The 12,289-nt window shown below is 43.9% G+C and overlaps 1 protein-coding gene across 1 annotated transcript in view; it reads left to right on the top strand.

Moving 5' to 3' along the window:
- Positions 1-6,494: 6,494 nt before the first annotated feature.
- Positions 6,495-12,289, top strand: part of RPS6KA2 (ribosomal protein S6 kinase A2) — a 298,477-nt gene continuing 292,682 nt past the window's right edge. The window contains exons 1-2 of the mRNA XM_074168576.1: positions 6,495-6,849; positions 11,081-11,125. Of these exons, the coding sequence (XP_074024677.1) occupies positions 6,787-6,849; positions 11,081-11,125 (108 nt within the window). The 5' untranslated portion in view covers positions 6,495-6,786. The remainder of the gene's footprint in view (positions 6,850-11,080; positions 11,126-12,289) is intronic.

The raw sequence follows: 12,289 nt of genomic DNA, 5'->3' as shown, positions 1-12,289 counted from the left end.
TGCTGGGCAAGCCCTGATCCAGCCTGACTTGAGCTGTTGTGTTCAGCTCTCCTACCTCTGACAGAAGTGACAAACAGAAGCCCCCCTTCTCAGCCAAGGTGCCACTGCTGCGATAGTAACTGAGCAGAGATAGGAACGTGTCCTTGGTGGCCCTGCCCTACTGCACTGCGAGCTGCTCCTTGAGGAATTAGGCAATGTATTTTGGGAAAACATAGATTCTTCCGTGCTTGTAAGATTAAAATGTGAAGTCACAAAACTTACCATAGCCTTGTGCAGCAGGAAAGTTTTCACTACAGCTAATTTTTGTTGAACCTGTTTAACTGATGTTTTTTAGAGTAATTGGGAATTATCACTTTAATAAGGAATATCCCAGGAGCTGGCACAGGGGGTTGCTCTGTAAGAGGTTACTTGACTGAATGCTTCTGAAAGTCAGCACCTTTGCTGCAAGAGTCCCTTAATTTCTTATTGGGTGCAGGAGGTAGCAGGTAAGACCAGCCTGTGTTTGGCACCTTAGCTCTGCACGTGGTTAATGTCTCATATGGCAAGGAGGCTAACAAGCTTTGGGTGTTGGGTGCAGAAACACAGTGGAGCTCCTGCTGTGCTAGCCACTTAGCCCTACTGGGGACATCATCTAGGCCGTGTCTGTACTGAGAGAGGTTGGTCTACTCCGGATAACTGATTTAGGTTTTCTGTTTTCCAAGGTAATTCTTCCAGTATACAACTATCCAGCAATATTAAGAACTGATTAATATAGGATGTATCAAGTACCTGCAGCCTTAATGAAGATAATTAGCAAGGATTAATATTAAAAGTGTTCCTTTTTCTACAGCTCCTAGCATCCTTTGTCTCTGTTCTGCAGGGGCACCAGATTGGTTGGACAATACCAGTCTGTTGCACCCTTAAAACTGAAGGAGCCCAATTACCATCGTTATTCTCTAAGCGCTGATTTTAAGACTCATATAGACCTTCTCATTAACTACAGGTGGGGAAGCCAAAGCATTGCATAGGTTAAGAATTAAGCCGACCTTCTCTCTGGTGTTGAGCATTTAATGTTTCAGGATATAGAGCAGACATGATTTTAATTTGAAAATGTTAAGCTATAAGCTTCACAGGGGACAGATGCATGCTACTTTGATACCGAATGCTTTCTTTTATCTGCCACTGTTTCCCTTTGTGTTTCTCGGGAATAACCAGGCACGTACTTAACAACTAAATAGTAAACTGTTTTAGCAGTACTAGGGACATCTCTTATGTTGGCATAAGCAATATTTCCCCTGTGCCTTGCACACTTTGAAACGTGTAGGTGGTGTTTCATGCTTCTCTCCATTTTCTGCACAAGTGCTGAACATCCAAGTGCTGAACTTGAAGTAGTTAATGCTGAGGCACTGAACAAAGACAGCTTCTGCTGAGGAAATGTAGTCATCTTGTTTTAGTAATGAGCTTAAAGCATTTCAACATCTGCTCTCAGGGAGGAAAAAGTAGTGGGGGATTTTGTTTGTTTGCTTGCTTTCAGTCAGGAAGAGAGCTTTTGATGACTTTGATATGAAAACCAAAAAAGCATAGGCAACTGAGACTTCCCTCCATCAAAGAATGATGCAAGGTTCCTGTGCAGTTTAAAACCTGCCCTACTTTTACTAGTTTACTTCTAGCATTTGACACTTAACCATCCACTACAGATTTCATCTATCCAATACAGGCTTGATTTCGCAGATTATGGAAACTAGTCATGAACAACATGTTTTTCCATCCTTGGGATGCTGTGGTGACAGGTTGAGGCTAGTATAGTACTATGGTCTTGCCTTCTACTTCCCTGTTAGAAGGCTGCATTTTATGGTACGTTAGAGAGGCTGTTGATGGGTCTACATGTGATAGTGGGATGCGTGAATCTAACTTGATCACTGGGATGTGCTCAGATATCTCCACTTACTGTTGAGATTCCGCTTGTGTGTGATCTGTGTATGCATTGCCTTCTGCCACTGCGCACTGGCAGCAGTGTTGCCTTCATCACAGGGGGTGACCAATCCTTTAGCTGAAGGGTCTCCAGCAGCAGGTCTTCTATGTTTCCCTCTGGTTTATGCCAACCGTTTACTGTCAACTGATGCATTTTGAAGCATTCTCTAAGTGTGACTCAATCTTCCTGTGTTGTTCCAAAATCTGTGCTTGTATGTTGGAGAGGACAATACATGTGCATATTCCATAGGTATGAATATCCTACAGAATACAGAGACTAAAAGCTGCTTGCTTGAAATCTGTATGTGTGTACGTGCTGCAGAGCACAGTTCTTTCTGCCCCAGGAGGTCCATCCTTTTCAGCTGCAGCCTATAGCAGGAATCATTGGAAAGGACCAAAGAAACTCTCTTGTTATGCCTCGGGAGACTGAAGTAGTCTGCAGGTAATATTGCTATGCTCTGCTCCTATTTTGTTTTCTCTTAAGCAACCTTGGGGAAACTTCATCACACATTTAACTGTGCAGTCTGATTGCTTTGGAGATTAAGGAATGATCAGTGTTTGGGCCTCTTGTAGTTGAGCATTCATGGCTTTCCAGGAGCCCTTTGGCAGCCAAGAGCAGTGTCAGAGAGCTGATGCGTTCCAATGGCTGGATGTTCTTTAGTGCAACATCTGAAAGGGACAGGGGAGTGCTACTACTTTGCCCCTAGTGATTTTTTTTTTTTTCTTCCCCTCCTTCCTTCTACAATGCTATTGACACTTTAGAGACCTGGCACTTGGGGTAATCCATCTTTTAAGAAAATGTCCCTGTAGCTGTTGTGTGCCTGGGAGATTCTGAATATGAAACTTAAGTTTTAGGCATGGTGCTGCAGCTGAACAGACAGGGAAGTGTCAGCCTTGACCCAAAAAGCTATGTGCAGGAAAGGAGGCTTTGCTTGGGTGAAGACTTGATTGAAACTTTAAAAAGGGGAAAAGAAAAAAGGTTAGGAAGATGATGCTAATGTGAGAGTGTGGCCAGCCTCTCATCACAAACAGGTGATGTTTACACTGTGGCAAGCAGGAAGAGGGATGTAAACGCAGAGGGTATGCCCTTGAAGAAGAGAGGGGTTTTTGATGGCTTCTGTGACAGTAGTACCTGTTTTGGCCTTGCTCTAAGTACAGAAAACCTTTTCTGCCAGGCTGTAGCTCAAGCTTTGAGTGAAGATGTGTGTGCAGATGAATGCATGAGTTTTGGCACAAGGTGCTTACATGAAACCTAACACTGAACCTAGAAGTGTGTTGAGTTACTGACAGAAAATAATATTTCTCTACACCTCTTCCCTTCTGTGCATAAATTGGGGAAATAGTACTTTCCTTTCTCACAAAGGAATGGAGGTGTAAGTTATTAGTGTAAAGTATCTTAATACAATTTATAGACAAAGCTCTCAAGAAATTTTCTTCTGTACTTGCATATCTCCTGCCAGTGTAGGAGTTACCATAACACAGCAGAATATTGATGTGTCTAATCCCTCACTCTGCATCTGGCAGCAGCCATTAGCTAGTACTCAGGAGACAGGTAAAAATAGATTAAAAATCACCATGTAAGTAGTCCAGCGCTTTGTTACACAGGAGATAAAAATGCTTTTACACTCTTGAAGCAAGTTGAACTAATCTTCTTGCAATTCTTGGCCTAGTTAGCATATCTGCAAATATTACTTCAGCTAAATTGTGAATGTGGTTAACTAATCTTTCCTTAGGAGAAAAAATTCATAACTGCTTCTTGCTCCGACTAGATTGCTTGTGGTCCTCAGAGACCAATTGCTTTGAACTTCCGTTACCTTGTGTGTGTCTTGCCTCTGCTACGTTCCATGTAGCCATCCCTTCTTTCCCTTCTATTTCTCTATCCCGCTATTAATGTGGTATTTTTGGAAGTGGCCTATTCCAAATTTTGTGACATACAAAGACATTGGATCAGAAAAGGAATTGAAAGTGGATCTTAGGGAGATTTGGGGAGGGAAGCATGGATTTTTCTGCTACTCTGTTCATACTAAAGAATGTTGGTCCTGGCTGACTGTTAGATGTTACTGTGATGAAAACGACTGATCACTTTGTAGTGATGCAATTATTTCTAGCACTGCATAGTTAATTTTTTGTTTCAAATTTTTCTTAATTACATCAAATATGCCCATTTCTAATATGGGAGAACTTAGTTTGCTGAATGTTTAGGAATCTGAAGGTTGTAGACATCTAAAGATGCTTTGCCACAGTCTTTATTCATGAGGAAGAATACTTAAATCATTAAAAAGAAAATCAGTATCCTTATTAATGAAGGACACCCTGTTCTTGCAAAATCTCTAGGCAGAAACAACTCCAGAGAGTTCAGTGGGATTACTCTGATAAGTAAACGCAACAAAATAAATGGGAAAAAAATGACTGAAAACTACATTCTTTGAATTTCTTTTTAGCTGATGTTGAAAAATTCTGCTTTTTCTTTAGATATGGATAAGGGATGGAATATGAAATGCATGCTTTGGTTAATCCAATAAACTTGAACACTTAATTCAGATCCAATTCATATCTTGGTGAAAGAGTACTGTGAGTCTACTGCAGGATACATGCATTATGCTTAGAAGCTAAAGCAATAACAAAATCTCATCACTTGTTTTTTTTTCTTTGTTTCTACCTTATGCGTGTTAACGTTGATCAAACAGAGCTGGAAATATACTGGCGGTTTTGATATCCCAGTTTGGTAATAGACTAATACTAAAGGAAGCATCTAACTGCATGTCTCAAGAATTAAGTGAAGTTCTTTGAAAAGATGTAAAAACATTAGATCTGCGTGCATGTGTTTTTGACTTGACTGCAGAGGCAATGATTCCAAACTTATTACCTTGATTTCCCTCCCCTAGGATTACCTGGACATGTCCCACTTCCCCACTTCCCTGTTATTACAGACACTTTGTTACTGCTCTCTGCCTGTTGCATCCAAGCTTTGCGTCCCAAAGGCTAAAATGCAATCCAGTAAATCAGAGCTTTTTAAAAATCAAGATGACACATGATACAATCATGTACAATCTTCATATATCTTTTCTGGGAACACGTGTCTCTTTGGAGGTCTCTGGGTTTTGTAAAGCAAGTGTGGTTTGTGCTCTGAATTTGTTGCAATTGATCTTGGCTTTGGCCTCGCAGCTGTTGGCACTACCAGGCTGTTTGGGAGAGTGTGCATGTCAAGTTAAAGGCAGTAAGTATGTCTGCTTCTCACATGGTGCTGGGGAAGAAGCAGGGGCAGAACACAAGAGCCAGGGAGTATGTAGCAGCCAGATACTGTAGCTTCTGATTCCAGGTATGTGTCTGTTACGTGATTGACATCACTCCCACTACACATTTTTTTTTGTGTGTGTGTGAGCAGTGAGTAAAGCCAGTAATCTAGATATTTAATTGCTCAATCTGTAAAGCAGATGAAGCTGCATAATTGGTGTTACAAGTTGTTAGTTCAGTGTTGGCACAGATGTCAGGAAAAGTGTTCAGATTCTACCACAGAAGTACAAGACTGAGTTCTTGCAGCAGTATCTGAATGCACAGTTCTATTTGTAGCTCTGGTTGAGGTCTGACTTTTTTTTTTTCTTTTTATTATGGTTACTGAATTTTCCTTTCTTTCCTAACCCTGCTTGGCATTTAGACTTACAGGGAAGCTTATTCATGTTAAATAGTTTGAGGGAGCTGAGATGAGACCAGAGGAAGAAGACTGTTCGAATGTTTCTTTGTAGGCTGGCAGAAGAGTTCTTGTTATTCACTAAAACTTGCTCTGAATTTGTACAGCACTGCTGCTATGGAAATAAACTGTGGCTTTTTGAGCATGGAGCAGAAGAAAAATGCACTTTGCACACTGACCCTTTGTTCTGAAGTGGTTCTTTGAAGAGCAGTGACTTATTTAGCAGTTAACACCTCTCAGAACATGATAATAAAGTCGCCTGAACAAGATAACACGTGTGTTTTAACCTCACTTTGAGGAGAGTCCAGACCAACATCTGCATAAATCATGGTCTGTGCAGATGGGTGTCATGCAATGTGTCTAGTATGGTTTGTAATAGGCAGAGAGAGCTAACGGAGGAGGAAATGGCATCTGAATAGACAGGCTTTACTACAGGTTTCACAGTAAAGAAATAAAATAATAAAGGAAGTGATAACTAAGATAATTCTTTAAGGCTGGAATAATATCGGGCTTGGTAAACTTTAGATATCCTTCTGCTAGTTGCACTCCCTATCAAGATACCAGCGTTCTGAATTGGGGGGGGGGGGTGGTGGTGGTGGTTGGTGTGAGAAATTGCCAGTTGAATACTTTTTAAAAATTATTATTATTTTATTTCCCCCCTCACGCCCCAGCCGTGCTCCCTTTCTCCCCTCCCTGGCACACAGCGGGGCTCCTCGGGGTGCGGTACCCCCTCCCCGCCGGTGCCGGTGTGGGGGGGACGGCGCTGCGGTTGCCATGGCAGCGCCCGCCGCAGCATCCTGGGCATCAACTTTCCCCCTCGCTTAAAAGCGAGCCGAAGCGGCGGCCGGGAGGGACGGGACGGGGCTGCGGGGCTCTGTCGCCGGGCTGCGGAGCGGTCGCCGTCGGCTTGCCCTGCCTCCGCGCCTGCGGAGCGGCCGCGCCCCGCCTGCGGACTCCCCCGGGGCGCGGCGGCGGGCAGGCGGGGAGCCATATTGCCGAGCGGGCGGAGGGTCCCGGGCCGGGCTCCGGTGGCTGTCCCGGCGCCGACTGACACCTCCTCCTCCCTCCCTCCCTCCTCTCCCGCTTCCCTCGGCGGCCGCCGCGCTTTCCTTCTGCTTGATCCCGGCTTCTGGCAGGCATCGCCCAGCATGCCGATCGCCCACTTACTGGAGCTATGGAAAGGGATAGAGGTGGAGCCCATGGAGACGGAGGTGAGCGGCGGGGGATGCGGGCGGCCGCAGCCGTGTCGCCGGCCCCGCTTTCCCGCCGGGGGAGCCGCCTCGGTGTTGCCCCAAACCTGGCGAAACGGGGTGCGATGAGGATCCCTCGCCCCCTCCGCTCGCTACGGCGAGCGTGGGGAGAGGCTCGGCAACCTGTTGCCCGGAGTGGCTTGGAGCGGAGGTGTCCGCGCCCCAGCCTGCGCCGCTCCCCGCGGAGCCCGGCCAGGGTGCGGGGCGTCGGTGCGGGCTCTCCTCTCGCCCGCTCCTTCACCGGGCTTGGGCCGGAACCGTACTGCGGGTATCGGGGGGCGAACGTAGGTGAAGGAGCGTGAAGCAGATGGAAACCTGTAAAGCGGGCTGAGTAGGACTTCAGTTCGCATTTAAACATGAAGAGTCCGTGAGCTCTAATTTGAGGCTGGGGTAGGTCCGTGGTTCTCGCTTCTGTTTTGAGCTCCCTTGCGTTTATTTCGGCATCAGCACAAAATTGAAGTCAGACCCTCGTCCGTTACCTCTGAGCACAGGACTGTGCTTTCAGGTTCATGCTAGAAACACAACGCTGTGATAACTAGCTGGTTGCTGTTATATGCACGCATGGTTTGTGTTGAAGAGTTTTCATTACCTGCAATTTAAGATGGTCTTGTGTCAAGAAAGGTATCATCTTTTTGTGCAGCACTGGGCATAGTGAATTCCGGAGTATTTCTGGGGCTCTCGAGTAGCGCAGTAAAAACAAAGTATTTCTGGTCAGCTGTTTCCAGCACAGGGTACGTATTTGTGACAGGTGATAGGAATAGCTGAGTGAAACTTGTGAGGTGTAGGGGTTTTGTGTTTACTACTTAACATTCACCCGCCTTAGCTTCATTGATCAGGGTACTCTAACAGGGTTTGGGGGAGAGGGATAGAGGGGAGTGTAAATTAACCAGCCAGGTTACAGGGAACAAAAACACTTGTCCCAAAAGAGTTGCTGAATTGTGGGAAAGGTTTCATACAGAGTGCTAATTTATATGTTTACACAATACGGCAGAAGCGATACTATAATGTATGATACCAGTATGGCTCATTCTGGAGCCCCTAGGTTAACAATGAGTTGGGGGGGGCTTGCAGAGGTTTATATCACGCAAGTCACTTCCGAGTGCTGCCACTGCTCCTCTTTGCGTGACGCAAGGAATCTGAGTGCTAACAATCAGGTTATATCTGGGAAACAGCAAGTTGTTCCTGATTTTGAAGTAGTCAGCTGACAACCTGTTTAAATCACTTTCCCAATGAACTTGTATGACTGTATTTATGGTGAACAGTTTTCTGTTGAACATTATAGAAACGATGCTTTTGCTCCTCTGAAGTGTACCTTTCCATTGACCACAGCATTCAAAGTGCATGTATGTGCTTGCTCTCTTCCTCTTAAAATCAGTTTGATTTGTGTGTTTCTGCTCCAGACAGAACATGCTTCAGGCATTGCTCAGATTGCTTTATTGGCCATCAACTTCTAGGAAAGACTTCCCTAGATTGTAGGGTAAGCTCCTGCACTAAGGCCCCATGTCCATTGCTTGAGATAACAGCTTTCTATCGTCACCACTTTTGTTGGCGGAGGACCATTTAGACCTTTCTTCCAGAATAAACCATGTGGGTCTCCTTACCAAGTGTGACTGACCCATTGCAAAGCTAGTTAATCAGATGTTTGGTTTGGGTTTTCTTTGCATCTCCTGCTTTAAGGAGAGTACCATAGCTAGGAGCTACACTGTTCTATCACTCCTGCTACGATTCCACTTACAAAAAGTTTGCAGAGGGTTAAGGAATTGCAGACAAACTTTTGTGGTTTAGATGAGAACAACAGATAGCAATAAGACAATAAATGGTGTTCTATCTCTAAGCTCATTAAAGATATGCTATAGCTTATAACCCTTTTAAATCATGCTGTAGATAGAATTCCTAAAGTACCGTTTGCTCAAATCTAGTTAAGGTACATAGAAATTAACTTTGTCTCTTGTGGGCTATTGTCTTTGAAGACCAGTCATCTTTTCAAACACTGATGACATTTGGTCTTTAACGAGCTGAATGCAGCTTTAACACTGAAGATTGGACTGCGTTGAGGGAGCTGTCACTGGCTCTGAATCTGTGTGGGATAAATGTTTTCATGATTGTCTGCAAGTTGTTCTTTTTCACAGAAGCTTTTCACAGTTAGACAAGGAGGGAGACGGTTTCATTCTTTTACGCATATGGACCACTTTCTCCTCCCCTTCCTTAATGCCAAAAAACCTTTTAAAATAGAGGCATTTATGAGTGCCTGCGCATGACTCGGGTGAATGACTTGCAGATATTAAGGACAGCATTTATAGTAAATCAATAGCTTGATAAGGAAGAGTGCGTTGAGGGCATGTCCTATATTGTGTTTGCCTAAAGGAATATGGGAGCAAAATCCTGCTTCTTTCACCTGTTGACTCAGGAGGCCATTAATTGTGACTGACAAGTAAGCAACAAAACTAGGTTGTTTGCTGCGTCTAGAATTTCTTTGTGGGTAGGCAAGTTATCGATCCCTCTCAAACTGGATAGATGGGGCAGTGAATTACAGCCTTGGGAATATTTTCCCGAGTAAGGGCTGCATGATCGAGCTCTGTGTAATCTTTCTACCTATTTTCCAAAGGGCTCATCACTTAATAGACTTCAGCTGAGCACCCATTAAATGATAATACTTAAATGGGAGATGAGTGTTTAGAAAACTTGGTCCTATGTACGCATACGTTCTCTCTTCTCAGCAAGAAATACTGTTCCACTTCTCTAGTTTCAGTTTATGTATTTTAGGTTTGTGTGGCAATGTTTTGGTAGTGGTGGGACTACAGGGGTGGCTTCTGTGAGAAGCTGCTTGAAGCTTCCCCTATGTCCGACAGAGCCAATGCCAGCCAGCTTCAAGATGGACGCACTGCTGGCCGAGGCTGAATCCATCAGCAACAGTGGTAGCACCTCTGAGATAACATACTTAAGAAGGTGGGGAGGGGTAAAACCTGCACAATTGTAGCTGGAGAGAGGATTGAGAATATGTGAGAGCAACAACTCTGCAGACATGAAGGTCAGTGGAGGAGGAGGTGCTCCAGGCACCTGAGCAGAGATTCCCCTGCAGCCCACAGTGCATTCTGTGGTGAGGCAGGCTGTCCCCCTGCAGCCTGTGAAGGTTAACGATGGAGCAGATATCCACCTGCAGCCTGTGGAGGACCCCATTGTGGAGCAGGTGGATGCCCAAAGGAGGCTGTGACCCTGTGGGAAGCTGGTGCTGGAGCAGGCTCCTGGCAGGACCTGTGGAGAGAGGAGCCCATGCTGGAGCAGTTTTCCTGGCAGGAGTCATGACCCTGTGGGGGACCCACGATGGAGCAGTCTGTTCCTGAAGGACTGTACCCCATGGAAGGGACCCTTGCTGGAACAGTTCATGAAGAACTGCAGCCCGTAGGAAGGACTCATGTTGGAGAAGTTCATGGAGGTTGTCTCCTTGTGGGAGGGACCCTATGCTGGAGTAGGGGAAGAGTGTGAGGAGTCCTTCCCTGATGAGGAAGGAGTGACAGAGACAACATGTGTGATGAACTGATTGCAGCCCCTATTCCCTGTCCCCCTGTGCTGCCTAGGGGGAGAAGTTAGAGAATTCAGGAGTAGAGTTAAGCCTGAGAAGAAGGTGTTTTTAAGATTTGAGTTTAGTTCTTTTTATCCTACTCTGATTTGCTTGGTAATAAATTAAATTCATTTTCCCCAAGTTGACTCTTTTGCCTGTGATAGTAATTGGTGAGTGATCTGTTCTTGTCCTTATTTCAACCCATGAGCCTTTCATATTTTCTCTCCTCTGTCAACTTTGCGGCTTTGGTGGGCACCTCATGTCTAGCCAGGGTGAACTCACCACATCATGAATAATCTTGCTTAGTTCTTCATTTTTGTGCAATTTCTATGATAAACCTGGTTTTGACAATTCATCAGCAATTTTAATAGTGCCAGCATGCCCTTGCTTTCTCCTATATCTCTTAGCATTTAATATATCTTGGAGAAAGCAGGTCCCTATGGATTGAAAGGTTAACTTACCTGTGTGAAGAATTGAACATGCCTTCTACAGTAGTATAAATTTGGATTTAAGTGACTGAAAATAAACTGAATGCATGTTGTGCTAGAACTTGGCTTAGAATTGTGTCTTTCTCAATAACAGGTATTTACAATACTTTTTTTTTTCCTCTCTTTTTGCCTCTCTGTTCACTAGCCTGTGGTGGAAGATGCTGCCCTGGATGAAGAACCTGTAAAAGAGGTAAATCTGTTTATCTGTGGATTATGCAAATGTTAGGAAATTATTATAATATAATCTTCTGCCTTTGTGCAAACAAAATGTCTGTGGTACTTCTCCATGTGTTCCTAGCCTTGAAGATGCGAAACAACCCATTTTTTTAGTCTCTATTGCAAGGTCAAGTGAAAAAAGGAGAATAGACTTATTCAACTAGAGTTTAGGGAATTTTATTTTACAGATACTATCCTTGTGCTGGTTTTCCAAGAAAGAAGAAAAAACTTCTTGAGGCATATGAATTTCCTACAGAGGATATTTTGTAATAACCTCAAAAAGAGCAGCTGCCATCATAACAGTGCTTGTGTATTGTGAATTGTGCCTGATGTCTTAACCCCCAAAACTACTAATTTTTTAATTCATTCCTCTTGGTCCACTAGCCTGGTTCTTCATCCCAAGCAAGACTTGAGCTAACTCTTTCCTTCAAGTTAATCTATTTTTTGTATTGTTGTAGCATTGTACTATTGTGCTATATTTAAAAAAAAAACCAAAAACCAAAACAGAACCAGAAGAACCCCCAAAATAAAAAAAAATAAATAATCACTAAACAAAACAACCAGCCAAACAAAAAAAACCCACCCAAAGCCAAGAAAAAGCCCAAACCTACAGAAAAACACAAGTCTTGCCTCAAAGTGTTTAAATGCCAAATATAAGAGAGAGAATGTGATATGAAGAGAGAAAGCAGGTGAGAGCAGATCAACATTCACTATTATGATGAACTGAGGGCAAAGCTTGACTGTAAAGCAGGTAAAACAACTTGCTGCTGGTCCCAGGCATCAGTACAAGCTGCTGTTGCTTGTGTGGAGTAAACCAAGGGGTGCTCGAAAGATCATTAAGCAGCCCCTGACTCCAAAAAGTGAAGGAGACTGAATCAGTTCAGGACTGAAGGGAAGCTGCAAAGACCCCTGTCTAAAGAGCCACCTTTGAACACGTTAAGCTTTTCAGTATCTCTTACTTTCTGAAACTTCAGATTTACCTTTGTGATGTTTAGTTTTCAGTGCAAGGGTAAGTTGTTACTTTCTAATATGTTAAAAGAGTAGTTTTATCCCTTCTAATGATAGAAGTCTGAGTTTTGAGCTCTGTGAAATGGATGCAACTTCCAAATGTAATTTTCTTCCTCCTTTTCAATTTCTT

The sequence above is a fragment of the Numenius arquata genome, chromosome 2 (assembly GCF_964106895.1).
Source record: "Numenius arquata chromosome 2, bNumArq3.hap1.1, whole genome shotgun sequence".
NCBI classification, from domain to species: Eukaryota; Metazoa; Chordata; class Aves; order Charadriiformes; family Scolopacidae; genus Numenius; species Numenius arquata.
The sequence above is the reverse complement of the archived record's forward strand: the minus strand, read 5'-3'. Positions and strand labels throughout refer to the sequence as shown.